The sequence below is a fragment of the Acinonyx jubatus genome, chromosome B4 (genome assembly GCF_027475565.1).
Source record: "Acinonyx jubatus isolate Ajub_Pintada_27869175 chromosome B4, VMU_Ajub_asm_v1.0, whole genome shotgun sequence".
NCBI lineage: Eukaryota > Metazoa > Chordata > Mammalia > Carnivora > Felidae > Acinonyx > Acinonyx jubatus.
In genome coordinates this window covers 72,342,006-72,355,742 of record NC_069387.1, presented here as the reverse complement: position 1 = coordinate 72,355,742, position 13,737 = coordinate 72,342,006, and the positions used below count along the sequence as shown (strand labels likewise).

The 13,737-nt window shown below is 38.1% G+C and overlaps 1 protein-coding gene across 2 annotated transcripts in view; it reads left to right on the top strand.

The window, feature by feature from the left end:
• Positions 1-10,889, top strand: part of SLC38A4 (solute carrier family 38 member 4) — a 69,910-nt gene extending 59,021 nt beyond the window's left edge. For both annotated transcript variants that reach the window (XM_027035964.2, XM_027035963.2), the window contains exons 14-16: positions 4,427-4,571; positions 5,933-6,030; positions 7,970-10,889. In XM_027035964.2, the coding sequence (XP_026891765.1) occupies positions 4,427-4,571; positions 5,933-6,030; positions 7,970-8,071 (345 nt within the window). In that variant the 3' untranslated portion in view covers positions 8,072-10,889. The remainder of the gene's footprint in view (positions 1-4,426; positions 4,572-5,932; positions 6,031-7,969) is intronic.
• The last annotated feature ends 2,848 nt before the right edge of the window (positions 10,890-13,737 follow it).

The window sequence follows — 13,737 nt, the reverse complement described above, 5'->3', positions numbered from 1 at the left end:
GAAGACAGCTATTGACAGAAAGTGTACCATAAGGTAAAATTTCTAAGCAAACAGTGTCTCTGAGGAACCAAAGTTGAAAGCCCTTTTTGTGTGTAAAGAGCTAATTTTTGGCACACAGTAGGTATTCGCATCATTATCGAGTCAAAGCATTTTATAGAAGAAATTTGTTATGTGGCTCTGTATTGCTTTATTCATAAGCCCTAAATATAGCACTTTGAGGTCATGGTCTCAGGAGATTAATGGACTTGCCTGTGGTCATGCAGTTAGTCACAGTTGATTAATGCACCGCTCACAGAAGGACACTGATGGCTGAGGTCAAGATAAAGGAAGTGGAAGTCACACTGATGGTCATTTTACCTCAACATTTAAAATCCAGATCTCCCCATAGAAGTTCTTTCTCTTGTGACAGGGCACAGATATAAATTTGACCATCAGGAACAGTAGTGGTTTGGAAATGTCTCCCATTAGATGCCCCTTAGAATCAAAATGGATCATGGGAACCAAAATTTCAAAAAATAACTTATCCTTAAGTATTTGTACCCAACGTTAGCATTTACGAAACATGTTGCACATAATTCTGTCTTTGACCCTACAACATTATTACATGGAGATAATCTGCATAGGTGTCCACCTTCTCCCCTGGTTTAAAAGTCTTAAAGGTTAGGAATGGGCACAGTGACTGGTGCAGGAGAAGTTTGACAACAATCGCCCAGAAAAATGGTCTCCAAATGAATCTTGCCTTTTGAGATGTGTAAACTGCTTTTTCTAGCAATAGCATAAGCTGTTTGCCCTGCCAACATTTGCCACGAACTTTAGTTCGGGTCAGGAGCTGGGCTAAATGACTTAAGTGTCCATGGGTATGATGCAGAACATAAAAGTAAACATGGAGGACAAAAAAGTCTCCTCGTCCCAGTCAAACCCACAAGACTACCTTCAGACACTTTCTCCCTAAAGTGAGAGAAGTTATTAGTGATGTGTTTGTTTCTTATGATTTAGAGCCATGATTTCCAACATGTCAAACACTGAGCCATGCACAGCAGGGTTCTCCCGGTAGTTTTTTTGAATTAAGAAACTCTTGACCAATAAAGAAGTTTATTTACTTGGCTTTGATATCCCCATATACAAGTAATCAAAAACAAACAAAACCTAATCTGGATTAAAATCTCTCGATTTTAGGCATAATTGTATATTCTACTTCTTTCAACAGAGGATAATAGGCTCTTTTTCTTAGGAGCCCAAGAAGACACAATAAGGAAGGGTGTTGCTGTTATTGGTTGACTAGATGGATTTTCCTTTGATTACTCTATTTATTATCTTATTTTCTGCAGTTAGGCTAGTTTTTTCCATAATAAAAGACATATTGAGTGCAGAAATGATTATTGAACAGATGAATAAATGAAGTGAATTATTTTTTTACTAGTAGCTCAACATTTGTTTCTATTGTTGGGGGTGGGGGTTTTATGGGAGGGTAGTCTATTATGGGACTACACCTCCTTCCCAAAGACTATTAATTCCATTTTCAGCTTGTACTCCCCTTTATGCAGTAAAGTTCACCCATTAACATGAAAAACAGAAAACCAGATCATCCTAAGGAGTTTATCAAGAACACACAGACTCACATTCCATTTGCCATACCTTAAAAAAAAAAAAAAAAATCACATCTCAGATTTTCTAGCTACTTCTTTTATTCTGTGATGGTGAAATCATTTTTCCCCACATATGTTGCCATCAGATCCGTTTTGAATCATATGCAGATATAGGCATAGAAATATGGCAAATGTTGCTGTGAACTGGAATAGAGTAGTGGTCCACAGATATTTCCAACACTCCTACCCTAAGCAGTCTTACAAAATGAAACTGATTCGCTTCTAAACAATAAGATTGATTTTTTTTTAAGAGTTCAGACCTAAGGTTCCCACTTTTTACTCTGCCTCCCAGTGGGTCCCCGGATTAGAACATAGCACCTCCTATTCTGAATACTCTCTCTGGAAATAACAGATGTTTTCTCTAGAGCTGCAAAGGACCTTTCTGGAATCCTTCTGGGTCAGAGGGCATGGCTGTTGCTAAGGACTTCCCCACCCACAGCATCTGACCCACATTTCCAGGTTCTTATCAGTTTGTGTCAGTGGAGAAAAGGCACTTAGATAAGTGGAACAGCAGGCAGTGCTTTGTGGGTAACACGCCAGAGTTGCCTCAGTCCTGACATAGGTAAATAGAACTGTTCAGGACCTATTGATCCAGGCTCACCTCTCAAGGCAGCATTTTAACATAGAATGACCGGCAAGTTTTCTTCTATTCTTTTCCACCACCACGAGCCCCCTACTATCTCCCTGCTTGCCCTATGATCCTTTCTAGGAATGCTTTGGCAATTCTACATGCTTTCAGTTCTGTTTGGGATTTTGTTTTTCTTTATTTGCTGTCAGGAGCAAGCTTTCACCATTTATTCCAATGAGGATTCCTGTAAACCTTCTGTACTCTTACATCACCAAGCCAAACCTTAGTCTTTCTGGGAGCCATGAGACCTTAGGAAACCACATTCACATTCAGGGGAACTGCACTTAGAGGTTTACCTCTAACTCAGCTTATGGAATAGAGTATTCCTTTAACAAAAGACCGAAAACAAAAACAAAAACAAAAAAACAAAAAACAAAAAACAAAAAAACTCACATATAGAAGTCCTCTGCCTGGAAATAACCTGTATTCTACTTGTTTATTCTGTAAATTTCGCACTTTCAGACAAGTAAATCTTTAAGCCATAAGGATGTACCATGGAAAGCTTATGTTGAAGCCTAATAAGACTGGTTTGGACAATATCCAATAAGCATGGAGTGTGGATCATAATGTAGAATTAATGGACAGCTGGGGAAAATGTAATCAAGGCATTTGCTTTCTTCAGCCTACTTTTCAGAGCGAATTTCATAATTTTCACTAATCCAATTTTTAAAATCCTTTACAAAGTCACTCTTAAACCATTTCCAGAGACTATCTGGTTTGCCATTCTGGAAATGAAATTGCTTTTGAAACCTAAACAGATGGCTTTAATTTTGGTGGACCAGTATGAAAGGAATGTCACATTAGACACTACAAGCAATTCGGCTCAAAGTTTTCGCCGTTCATACATGTGTTTCAAAAATGTATTTTACATTTTTGCTTTTACATGAGTTCCCATCTCTCCACCAGTAAGAGACTTCAGAAGTAAAATTTTAGTGGAAAATCAATGCCAGCATTTCTAAAAATGTGAAGTCCGAGCTTAACTGGAGTGTTCCCTTATTGAAAAGCCAATAGAATAATGCCACTGAGTCAAAAGTGTCCTCTAAAAGATTCTAAAGATGAGAGTATTTTCTACTTTGTTAAGCTGTTCAAACATGCAGGGCATTCCCTCCACCCACAAGGATCTTTTTATTATCCAGTTATAGCACAGTAACTTGAAAGACTGCTACAAATGGAACCTCTCTTGACCCTTCACCTACTTATTGTAGCTGCTGAAATAGGGCTGAAGTCTGTCAAGGCTCCCGAAGGGTGGGAAGGGATTCATTCTGTTCAACTTAATTCAACATGTATTGTGTGCCTGCTGTGTGCAAGACACCAAACGAGAAACTCTGAGGAATGCTAAAATTACCAGGTCCTATTCTTTGCGTTTTGTGTGCATTTATAATCTGTAATTGGGAACGGAGGGCAAAAGGGCAAAAAGAAATACAAAGAGTATCATTTTAAAAAACATTATGTGGCAAAATAAGCATTATATACTAAATACGATGCCAAATTTTTAAAAAAAACCCAGATTTGGAAAAATCACAAAGAGTGCAAATCAATTCAGTGCTTGCCCTTAATACTTAATCCTGTTTGACAACACACGTTTAGAAATCAATAAGGGTTTTACTGTGTCCCTGAAGTCTTACCTGTTATTTTCTTTGAAATAACTTTTAAGAAAAAATTCTGAAAGCTGAGAAAGTGAGCACAAGGAAAATAACTATCTCAAAGAAATATCAGCATCAAGTCTGCACAACAATATCAACATACTTTTTTTCTTTAATGGTTAGTTTTGAGAGCGTGCAAGCAGAGGAGGGGCAGAAAGAGAGGGAGACAGAGGATCCAAAATGGGCTCTGCACTGACAGCAGAGAGCCTGATGCAGAGCTCAAACTCACAAGCTATGATGAGATCATGACCTGAGCTGAAGTCAGGGCTCAGGTGCCCCAATATCAACATACTTAATAACTGAACTGTACACTTAAAAATAGTTAAGATAGTTAACATTATGAATATTTTACCACATTAATGAAATTTTGAAAAACAAATCAGCATCAAGATCTTTTCTGGGAGAAAAAGGAAAAACACAAAGTGCTTTAGAGTGACAAGAATATTTGAAATAGTAGACGAAAATCAAAAACAAATTAGTAACCTTGCCTTTGAACTTTCTTGTTGCAGATTCGTACATCAGTGACCACACTCTTATTTCCCAAAAGACCCTTCAGTTGGATAAGACATTTCTTGATTGCAGCCATACTTCTTGCACTTAATAATGTTCTGGTCATCCTTGTACCCACTATAAAATATATCTTTGGATTCATAGGTAAGTTTGAGAAAGGCTTTTATTTAATCAGCTCAAGTGGATACCTCCTTAAGTGGCAGACAGGGAGCTGGTGGAGGGGAAGTCAAGGATCCCTGCTCCATCTTTGACTCATGGGATTCTTGTGAGCCCAGCCGAGCCACCTGGTCACCTCCCCTCCCTCCCAGGTGACTCTGGAAGTTAATCACAGGATCAGAAAATGTCAACAGTAAAAGCTACCTTATAGGTCATCTAGTCCAGCTGCCTTTTCTGACGGAAATGGAGCCCCACAGAAGTCAAGTCATATACAGTTCCCCACTTCCCCTCCATCCAAAAGTAGAACATTATATGAAATCTTTTGTAAGCCTTGATGGCATAAAGCTACGAAGAAACTACGATTCATTCATATGGAAGCATTTTTGAGCATCCCAGACACAAAAGATAACCGCTCTTGGACTCTTCTGATAACTTACGACACAATATTGCTAACAAATGCAGAAAATAAATCAACCTAAAACACAGATATTCACAACGGTTCAAAAGCCATGGCAACTTAATGCCGAGATGGAGTGTAGTCCCCAGGGAAGAGACCTGGAGACACCTCTCTCGCTGCTCAGGGGGCGCTGCCTCCATAATGTTCACTGCAAAACAAATTCTGGGCGCAACTTTCACCTTTTAATTTTTTTCCCCATAAAGACAGAAATCTTCTTTGGAGTTCTTTCAGTTAGGGAAGGTAGGTGCTAACATAGGTCCTTCCTAAAAGTGAAGTGGCATAACATGAACTTTGCAAAGTGGGGAATACCTGTATCTTGGACTATTGCAGGATTTGAATTTAGGTCTTAACTCTGCATCAAAAAGTAAGGAAGACACAGTCTACCTATAGGATGCTTTCTCGAGTCTGTCAGTATCAGCTGAGCATTGATGGCCATCTTTGGAGGTGGAGAAGGTTGGTCTTGTAAAGCAGATTTCCTTAACTGTGTGGCCCATTAATATAGTTTTCATCTGCTGATTTGAGGGATTACTCAAATTTTAAATACAATATAACATTTTTTGGATTAGGTGTCAGCAACTTGAAAAGTTGGAAGTGGATAAGAAGGATGCATGATGAGTTCAGCTTCCTTAGTATGTGTTTCTATTGTCAGTTTCCTATATAAATTTTTAAGTCAGCCTTTTTTTGTTTACTATATGTTATGCGTACTTAGGATACAACTATGATGTTAGGTATATTTTAATTTTCTTGATAAACATTTGAATAAGCAACCAAGACAAGTTTATAGTACTTTCAGTGCTAAGATTAGGGTAGCATTAAGACTTTTAAAGTGCATGACCTTGAGTCTCTGCCTTGCTGAGTAAGACATTGACCTGTCCTGTGTTTATCCCCTCAGGGGCTTCTTCTGCCACTATGCTGATCTTCATACTTCCAGCAGTGTTTTACCTTAAACTTGTCAAGAAAGAACCTCTTAGGTCACCACAAAAGGTTGGGGTAAGTAAGGCTTGCAATCTCCCCTGTTATAAGTTGCTCTTTAACTGAGAGTAAACCGAAAATATACAATTCAAAAAGATTGACCAAGAACTGAAAATCAGAGATGGGCTGGAACTTTAGTGGAGAGAAAGGAGGGTAGATCTCTGGTACTGAGATGATTCCAGGATTTCTTCCCGTCATAAATCAAGAATCTTGTGTTAAGTCCTTTCTACCCATCAAACACTAAGAGTTTTCCCACAGGCATATATGGATACCAGTTTCCACCACCAAGATTGTAGCACTATCCACAGGAAATTATGTGGGAAGGAATGAGGCTCCCTGACAGTGTTATGAAATAACTGAAACATTTTAGTCATATTTTTTAGGTTAGGAAGGCCAAAAGAAAAGATGCTGCCTGGTTTCCCCCCTCCATAGTACCTTGGAGTGGACTGAGATCCAGAACAAAACCATCGTTTTCCAGTTAACCTCTTTAGATATAAAATTTAATTTTATTAAGCGAGAGCATATTTCTTTTCCAAAATGATGTTATAGAAACACATGCCAGGGGCACCTGGGTGGCGCAGTCGGTTAAGCGTCCGACTTCAGCCAGGTCACGATCTCGCGGTCCGGGAGTTCGAGCCCCGCGTCAGGCTCTGGGCTGATGGCTCGGAGCCTGGAGCCTGTTTCCGATTCTGTGTCTCCCTCTCTTTCTGCCCCTCCCCCGTTCATGCTCTGTCTCTCTCTGTCCCAAAAATAAATAAACGTTGAAAGTGCTGCTGTAAACATTGGCATGATATTTAAAAAAAAAAAAAAAAAAAAAAAAAAAAAACGAAACACATGCCAGAGTGAATTGTTTTTCATTGTTTTTCTAATTATTTCTTTAATGTTTATTTTTGAGAGAGACAGAGACAGAGACAGAGCGTCAGCAGGGGAGGGGCAGAGAGAGAGGGAGACACACAATCTGAAGCAGGCTCCAGGCTCTGAGCTGTCAGCACAGAGCCCGACACAGGGGTCAAACCCACAAACTGCAAGATCATGACCTGAGCCAAAGTCAGATGCTCAACCCACTGAGCCACCCAGGCTCCCCTTGTTTTTCTAATTATCAAATAGTCATTGATAATATTCAAGTATATCTTCCATTTAAGGCTTAAAAACAGTGCCTCTTACTAAGTTATGCTGAATGTTGCCTGAGAGTCATTCACTCCTCAGGACTGTTCAGGGACTTCAGGACAGTTTGGTATCCAAAGCTCCTCCCAACATCTCCTCCCCACCCCCGCCCCCGAATTCCTAGCCTCTCCAGTCTATTTTGCTTGGACTTTTACAGAAGGGTGACCATGGCAAATTATTTATCCTGTTTGTGACCCATTCTGAGTTTGATGTAAAAATGAGTAAAATTGTCCCCTGATCCTTTCTAGTGAAAAACTTCACCTGTTGCTTCCTCATAGATTGAATGAGGTGGTTGATCCCAGTGATGATAATATATAAGGCCCCTTCTAGTGTTTTACACACACACACACACACACACACACACACACGTTTTTAAAGGAATATGTAACATAGATTAGGCTTTTGTTTTTATCTGTTGACTTTGAAAATTTAATCCTGTCCTATAGACTATAAATATGCCCTTCACCTAAAAGATTGTGAACACACTCAATGTCATTGTATCTTTTTCTGTCACTTGTTTTTTTTTAATGATTACAGAGTATTCCATCATTTTGATGTAACAAATCAACCATTTATCTATTTTGAAGACTTAGATTAAATCTCTCCACTGTATTCACCCTCTTTCCTCAACTTGGCTTCTAAATTCACTGAACTGCTAGGCATAGACATCTGAGCCATAAGAATAATACAATTCAATAAGCCAATCATATTGCTGTCTTGGGTAAACAATTTCTAAGAACAAACTGTGCTAAATATGGTTTCTGTGTTCCCTAACAAGCTCTCTGATTTACAGGCTTTAATTTTCCTTGTGGTTGGAATCATCTTCATGATTGGAAGCATGGCACTCATTATAATTGACTGGATTTACAACCCTCCAAATTCTAAGCATCACTAACCCAAAGAAAAATACCTTTTCTATTGGAAATGGTTGCAAATTATGCTGCAAAAGACATTTGAGTTCTATTGATTGGAATGTTATTCATAGGAAATAACGGGAAGATTCCAAAGATGTTTATAGTAACATCACCAGGCACCTGTGGAAGAAAAAAAAGCATCATTTTTGTCAAGAATGGCTGTTTATAGGTTTAAAACCTGCGGTGCACATTTCTACCCAGGTTTTCCTAAAACAGTGTGAGAGGATGCATTTTTGCTGTTGCACAAGCAGAATAAGGGTAGCTGCATGGAATGGTCATCAGATAATACCTTTTCCCCTCCCCCTCAAATTACCAAATATTTGTATTCTCAGAACATCCAACAAAAATGCCCTGGTGGCAAAGCTATCACCGCTTAATGCCTTCCCCCAATCCAGCACCAAATACTCTAGGTCTATTTAATAACAGAGGCAAAAGCCATGTCTTAGGAACTGTCCCTTTAAGGTACATGAATGATCAGACAGCCAGCTAGAACATCTTATTGTCAACAGTGAAGGAATATTTGCCCATTTGTTTGTGACACTGAATTAATGAATTCTTCATTCAATAGATTTTTGGTAAATGTTAAAGACATCTTATTAAACACAGGCATATCTCGTTTCTTGTGCTTTGTTGTGCTTAGCACTGAGGTTTTTTGCGGGTTTTTTTCCCTGTTGGTTTTTTGTTTGTTTGTTTCTTTGTTTGTTTGTTTGTTTGTTTACAAATTGGTTCATGACAACCTTGCGTGGAGCATCATTTTTCCAACAGCATTTGCTCACTTTGTGCCTCTGTCACATTTTGGTAATTCTCATAGTATTTCAAACTTTTTCATTATTATATTTGTTATGGTGATCTATGATCAGTGATTAAGACTTGCTGAAAGCTCAGATACGGTTAGCACTTTTTAGCAATTTTTTAATTAAGGTATGTACATTTTTTTAGACAATACTGTTGCACACTTAGTACACTATAGCATAAGCATAACTTTTATATACACTGGGAAGCCAAAAAATCTATCTGACTTGCTTTATTGTAATACTCGCTTTACTGTGATTGTCCGGAACCAAACCTGCAATATCTCCGAGGTATGCCTACATGTCTTATCAACTGTCCCTGAAAGGTACATACATGAAAGATCAGACACCAGTACACCTTACTGTCAACAGTAAAGGAATGTTTCGCCTCTTCTGTTTGGGACACTGGAGTGCCTTCTTCGTTCAATTTTTTTTATGTATAAATGTTAAAACATCTTCTAAACAGAGAGAGGGGCTTTAAATTATAGAGCAACAACAAAAATAATGCTTATTGCTCAACTGCCTGTTCTGGAAGCATTTGTTCTTCAATATTATTCCTAGTCCTCTTGTCACGCTTTTTTGTCACTGAACAATGCTCTCCCTCTCGTCTTCCATTGTCATTCACAATTTTTAGATAGACCACGATTCATGTGGAGCTACATTACCCAGTATTGTTTGATACATTTTTATTTGATAAACATTCAGTGCAGGAAACTGTGATTGCTATATGTGTATGTATATAATCTTATTCTGTAGTCATCAGAATTTTGATGTATGGTACATTTGATTTTTATTTTTTACATGTGTAGTTTTCTCTCTTCACAGTCAAAACGTTTATGTTATTGAGGGTGGGGGCAGGGAATTATGTTGATAAACTCAAAAATCCATTTGTATGTATCTGCCTATTGGGGATATTTTAAATTTGAAACCTAAGTTATATATAGTTCAGTAATGCTCTTCAATGTTTACAAAAACAACAATCATCTACAAGAAAATAAGTTCCTTGTTTGCAAATAATTGTCAGTACCAAAGTTGTTCTTCTAACTAAGCATGTCTAAAATAGGATTTAGTTCATTTTAGCTTGCACAGGAGTCTGACATTCATTTGCCATTTAATGCAATGTTGAATGGTTCTCCATAAAAGTGCTAACACACAGAGATGCAAACTGGTATTCTTGCTCCCTTCAACAACATGCTCACATAAAATGGATTTAAAAACTAGCACTTGCTGCCCAGAATTTCTAGACTTTGCCACTTCCTCCCCCCCTAAATCGGTAGGAAGAACATTTATTGTAGATTTTTATATTTTAGTCAAGCCAAGTATGAAATACAAGTATCGGCTAAGTATAATATTAAATCATATTTCAATAGGGTTTTTTGTATTGTGCCTTAAGAAAACGTACATTTGTTTTATATATTATTTTCTAGAGGCATAATACTGTCAAATGGTGCACTTTGTTATGGAAACTGAGCATTACTAGACACTATCATAACTTTGGAGTCACTATTATCGGAAAATACTTGCCAAATAGCATCTTCAAGATAGGTTTCTATTAACGGTCACCTAGAGAGTGTGTCAAAATAAGAAAATGGAAAAAGTTACCTCTGAGTGTTAAAGGTTTAATCTGAATGTATTTAAATATAAAGATGAAGACTGATTCAAAAATTGGGGAAGTATCCAATCTGTATTAGTCTGAATACTTTACCTTTGAAATTACGAACTTGAAAATATCAACGTCTGTAATTATACAGATATTCAAGAGCAATACTACAGTGCCAAATAATAAAGCACCATTTTTTTCTCATGGCAATTTTCAGGATTGGAGCTCACATAGACTGCAGGGCAGGCTTACATATGGTATCTTGTACTGGTTAATTTAACCCCATTTATAAACAGATGAAAGTTTTATTTTCTTATTTCATTTATAAGATGGTTCAATGTACTGGGAGGCTTTTTTTTATTACAGAAAGTGTATATTGGTATATAATAAATGAACTTTTCAAATGACTGATTTGATTTTCTTTCTACTGTTGAAGGCTATAAATTATTTGTACATGAGAAAAAATTTTTAAGTCTAAATATTGTCTTCTACTGGTATATGTTCCATTTCCATCGTTAGTCTTGACATAACTAAAATTTGTAGCTGTCAAAACATAGTTGCCATCTTATTTTGGTAAAATACACAGCTAATCGTGAAGTTTGTTTTAAGTTTTTATTTAAGTAATCTCTACACTCCTCACAAGGCTTGAACTCACAATCCTGAGATCAAGAGTCACACGCTCTTCCCACTGGAGAAGCCAGGCATCCCCTGAATCATTTTTATTTATGTCATCACATACATATCTCCTAGAATGAGTCTCTATATAGTTAATCAGGAGGAATTCATTTGTGATGGAAGAAGAATAAAAGAAATATGAAGATTAGTAAAATAGAGACATGGAAGGTTTGGAGAAGGGAAAGCAACACGGGAGTGCAGCAGATTGGGTAGAAATGGACAATTGCTGGGATATCAGGTCAAACGCTAAGTTGAGTGCTGGACTTTCTAAGAAACTTCCAAATAGTTCTCCAAGGTGTTTCCACCATTTTCATTTTCATCAAGAATATATACAAGCCCCAGTTGCTCTACAGCCTTGCCCACATTTGGCATTGTATTTTGTAGCCTTTCAAGCGGGTGTGGAATTATATTTTTTTTTAAGTTTACTTATTTTTGAGAGAGAGGATCCCAAGCAGTTCCATGCTGGTAGCACGGAGCCTGACACAGGACTCGAACTCACAAACCATGAGATCAGGACCTGAGCTGAAATCAAGAGTCATACCCTTAACTGACTGAGCCACCCAGGTGCCCCATGAAATGGTATCGCATTTCCATTTCCTTGCTGACTAGTGTTGGAAATTTTTCATGTGTTCACTGGCCACTCATGTTTCCTTTTGTGAAGTGCCTGCTCAAATCTTTTGTCCATTTTAAGAGTTAAGTTGTTTGTCTTTTTATTGTGGATTTGTCAGTTCTTTATATATTCTGGACACATGTCCTTTGTCAGATGGCAATGTATTTTCTCAGTCTAGGACAAGCCTACTCATTTACCTAAAGGTATCTTAATTATATCTTTCTGGGGCCATGTCTGTATAGCTTACTAGAATAATTCCTGTCTTACTAGAATAAAGTTAGTTAGGATGGTATTGTTATAATTAACATTTAGATTTTCAAATTTGGAGAGGAAGTCTTCTTCTCTTTTTCAGGCAGAGCATAATCTGTTTTCTTGCCTTCTATTATTGAATGTATACTAATGTAGTTTTTTTTTAATAGATAATTGACTAATTGCTAAGTCACTTTGACTCTAGGTTAGGAGACCCAGTACTACTGAGATAGACCCAGGACATCAAAAACCCTTCCTGGCTACTTGTAATCAAGTTCATTAGCTTTCTCAGTCCTTGTTACAGGCATATACAGATGAAACAGGAGAAATTACTTCATGTGCAGAAGCAGTCTGCAGGGCGTCTGCTTCTATGGCATGTGATGGTGTTTTCCCAAGAAAATATTGGGTACTAATTATCCAATAGACCATATTGAAGAAACTGATTGAAAAAAGAAAATTAGCTCAGACCCTTCCTTCACATCATACACCAAAAGTGGAAAAAGTCAGTAAGTAAGGCAAAAACCTAAGCAGCGACATTTTAGGAAGAACGACCTGACAGCTGCCCAGGAAAGTAAGACACAGTGGAGGAAATTACAAGGGCAATGATGGATCAGGGGACTATACAGTAGTGCATTAAAGAGCAATTTAGAAAACACCAGTTACTGGGGCGCCTGGGTGGCTCAGTCAGTTAAGTGACCAACTTCAGCTCAGGTCATGATCTTACGGTTGGTGAGTTTCAGCCCCGTATCAAGCTCGCTGCTGTCAGCACGGGAGCCCTCTTTGGATGCTCTGTCTCCCTCTCTCTGTCCTTCCCTACTTGTGTGCTCTCTTTCAAAAATAAATCAACATTAAAAAAAAAAAAATACCAGCCAGTATCAAATACAAACCAATATACCCTTAATGTATGAAGACATAAAAAAAACAAGGATGGGCACCCAGGTGGCTTAGTTAGCTAAGTGGCCTGACTCTTGGTTTCAGCTCAGGTCATGATCTCGTGGTTCATGAGTTCGAGCCTAGTATTGGTCTCCCCACTGACAGAGCAGAGCCTGCTTAGGATTTTCTCCCTCTCCCTTTCTTTCTGTTCCTCTGCCATGCTCTCTCTCTCAAAATAAACCTAAAAAAAAAAAAAAAAAAAAAGGAAACTAAGAATCTAATAGAACAATGGGCAATGGACATGAAATCACAGAAGAAAAATGGTGAATGAGTGTAAGTCATTTGACCTATGAGTCAAAAACAAGGAAAAACACAAATATAATTGTTTTGTCTGTCACATTACTAAAATAAGAAAAATTAATCCTTTGTGCTGGTGAGTGCGGGGAGTTGAACACTCATTCAATGGTGGTGGCAGAAATCCTGGCTTGGCTTATCTGGAAAGCGTGCTGGCAATGCTTAAAGATCCCTAAGGATGTTTGTAGTGGGCAGACAGACCCCAAAAGATCTAATCCCATGAGCCCTTAAAATCAGAGAACTTTCTTCAGCTGAAATCAGAAAGATTCAAAGCATGAGAGGGACCTCAAACTGCCACTGCTGCTTAAAGACAGAAGAGACCATGTGGAAACATAAGGAAATGAATTCTGCCAGCATCTTAAATGAGCCAAGAAAATGCTTCTCCTGAGTCTCCAAATAGAAGCCCAGGGCACCAATGCTTTGATTTGAAGTTTGTGAGACCCCCAAGCACAGAACTCTGCCTAGCTAGCCAGACTTCTGACCCACAGATCTAGC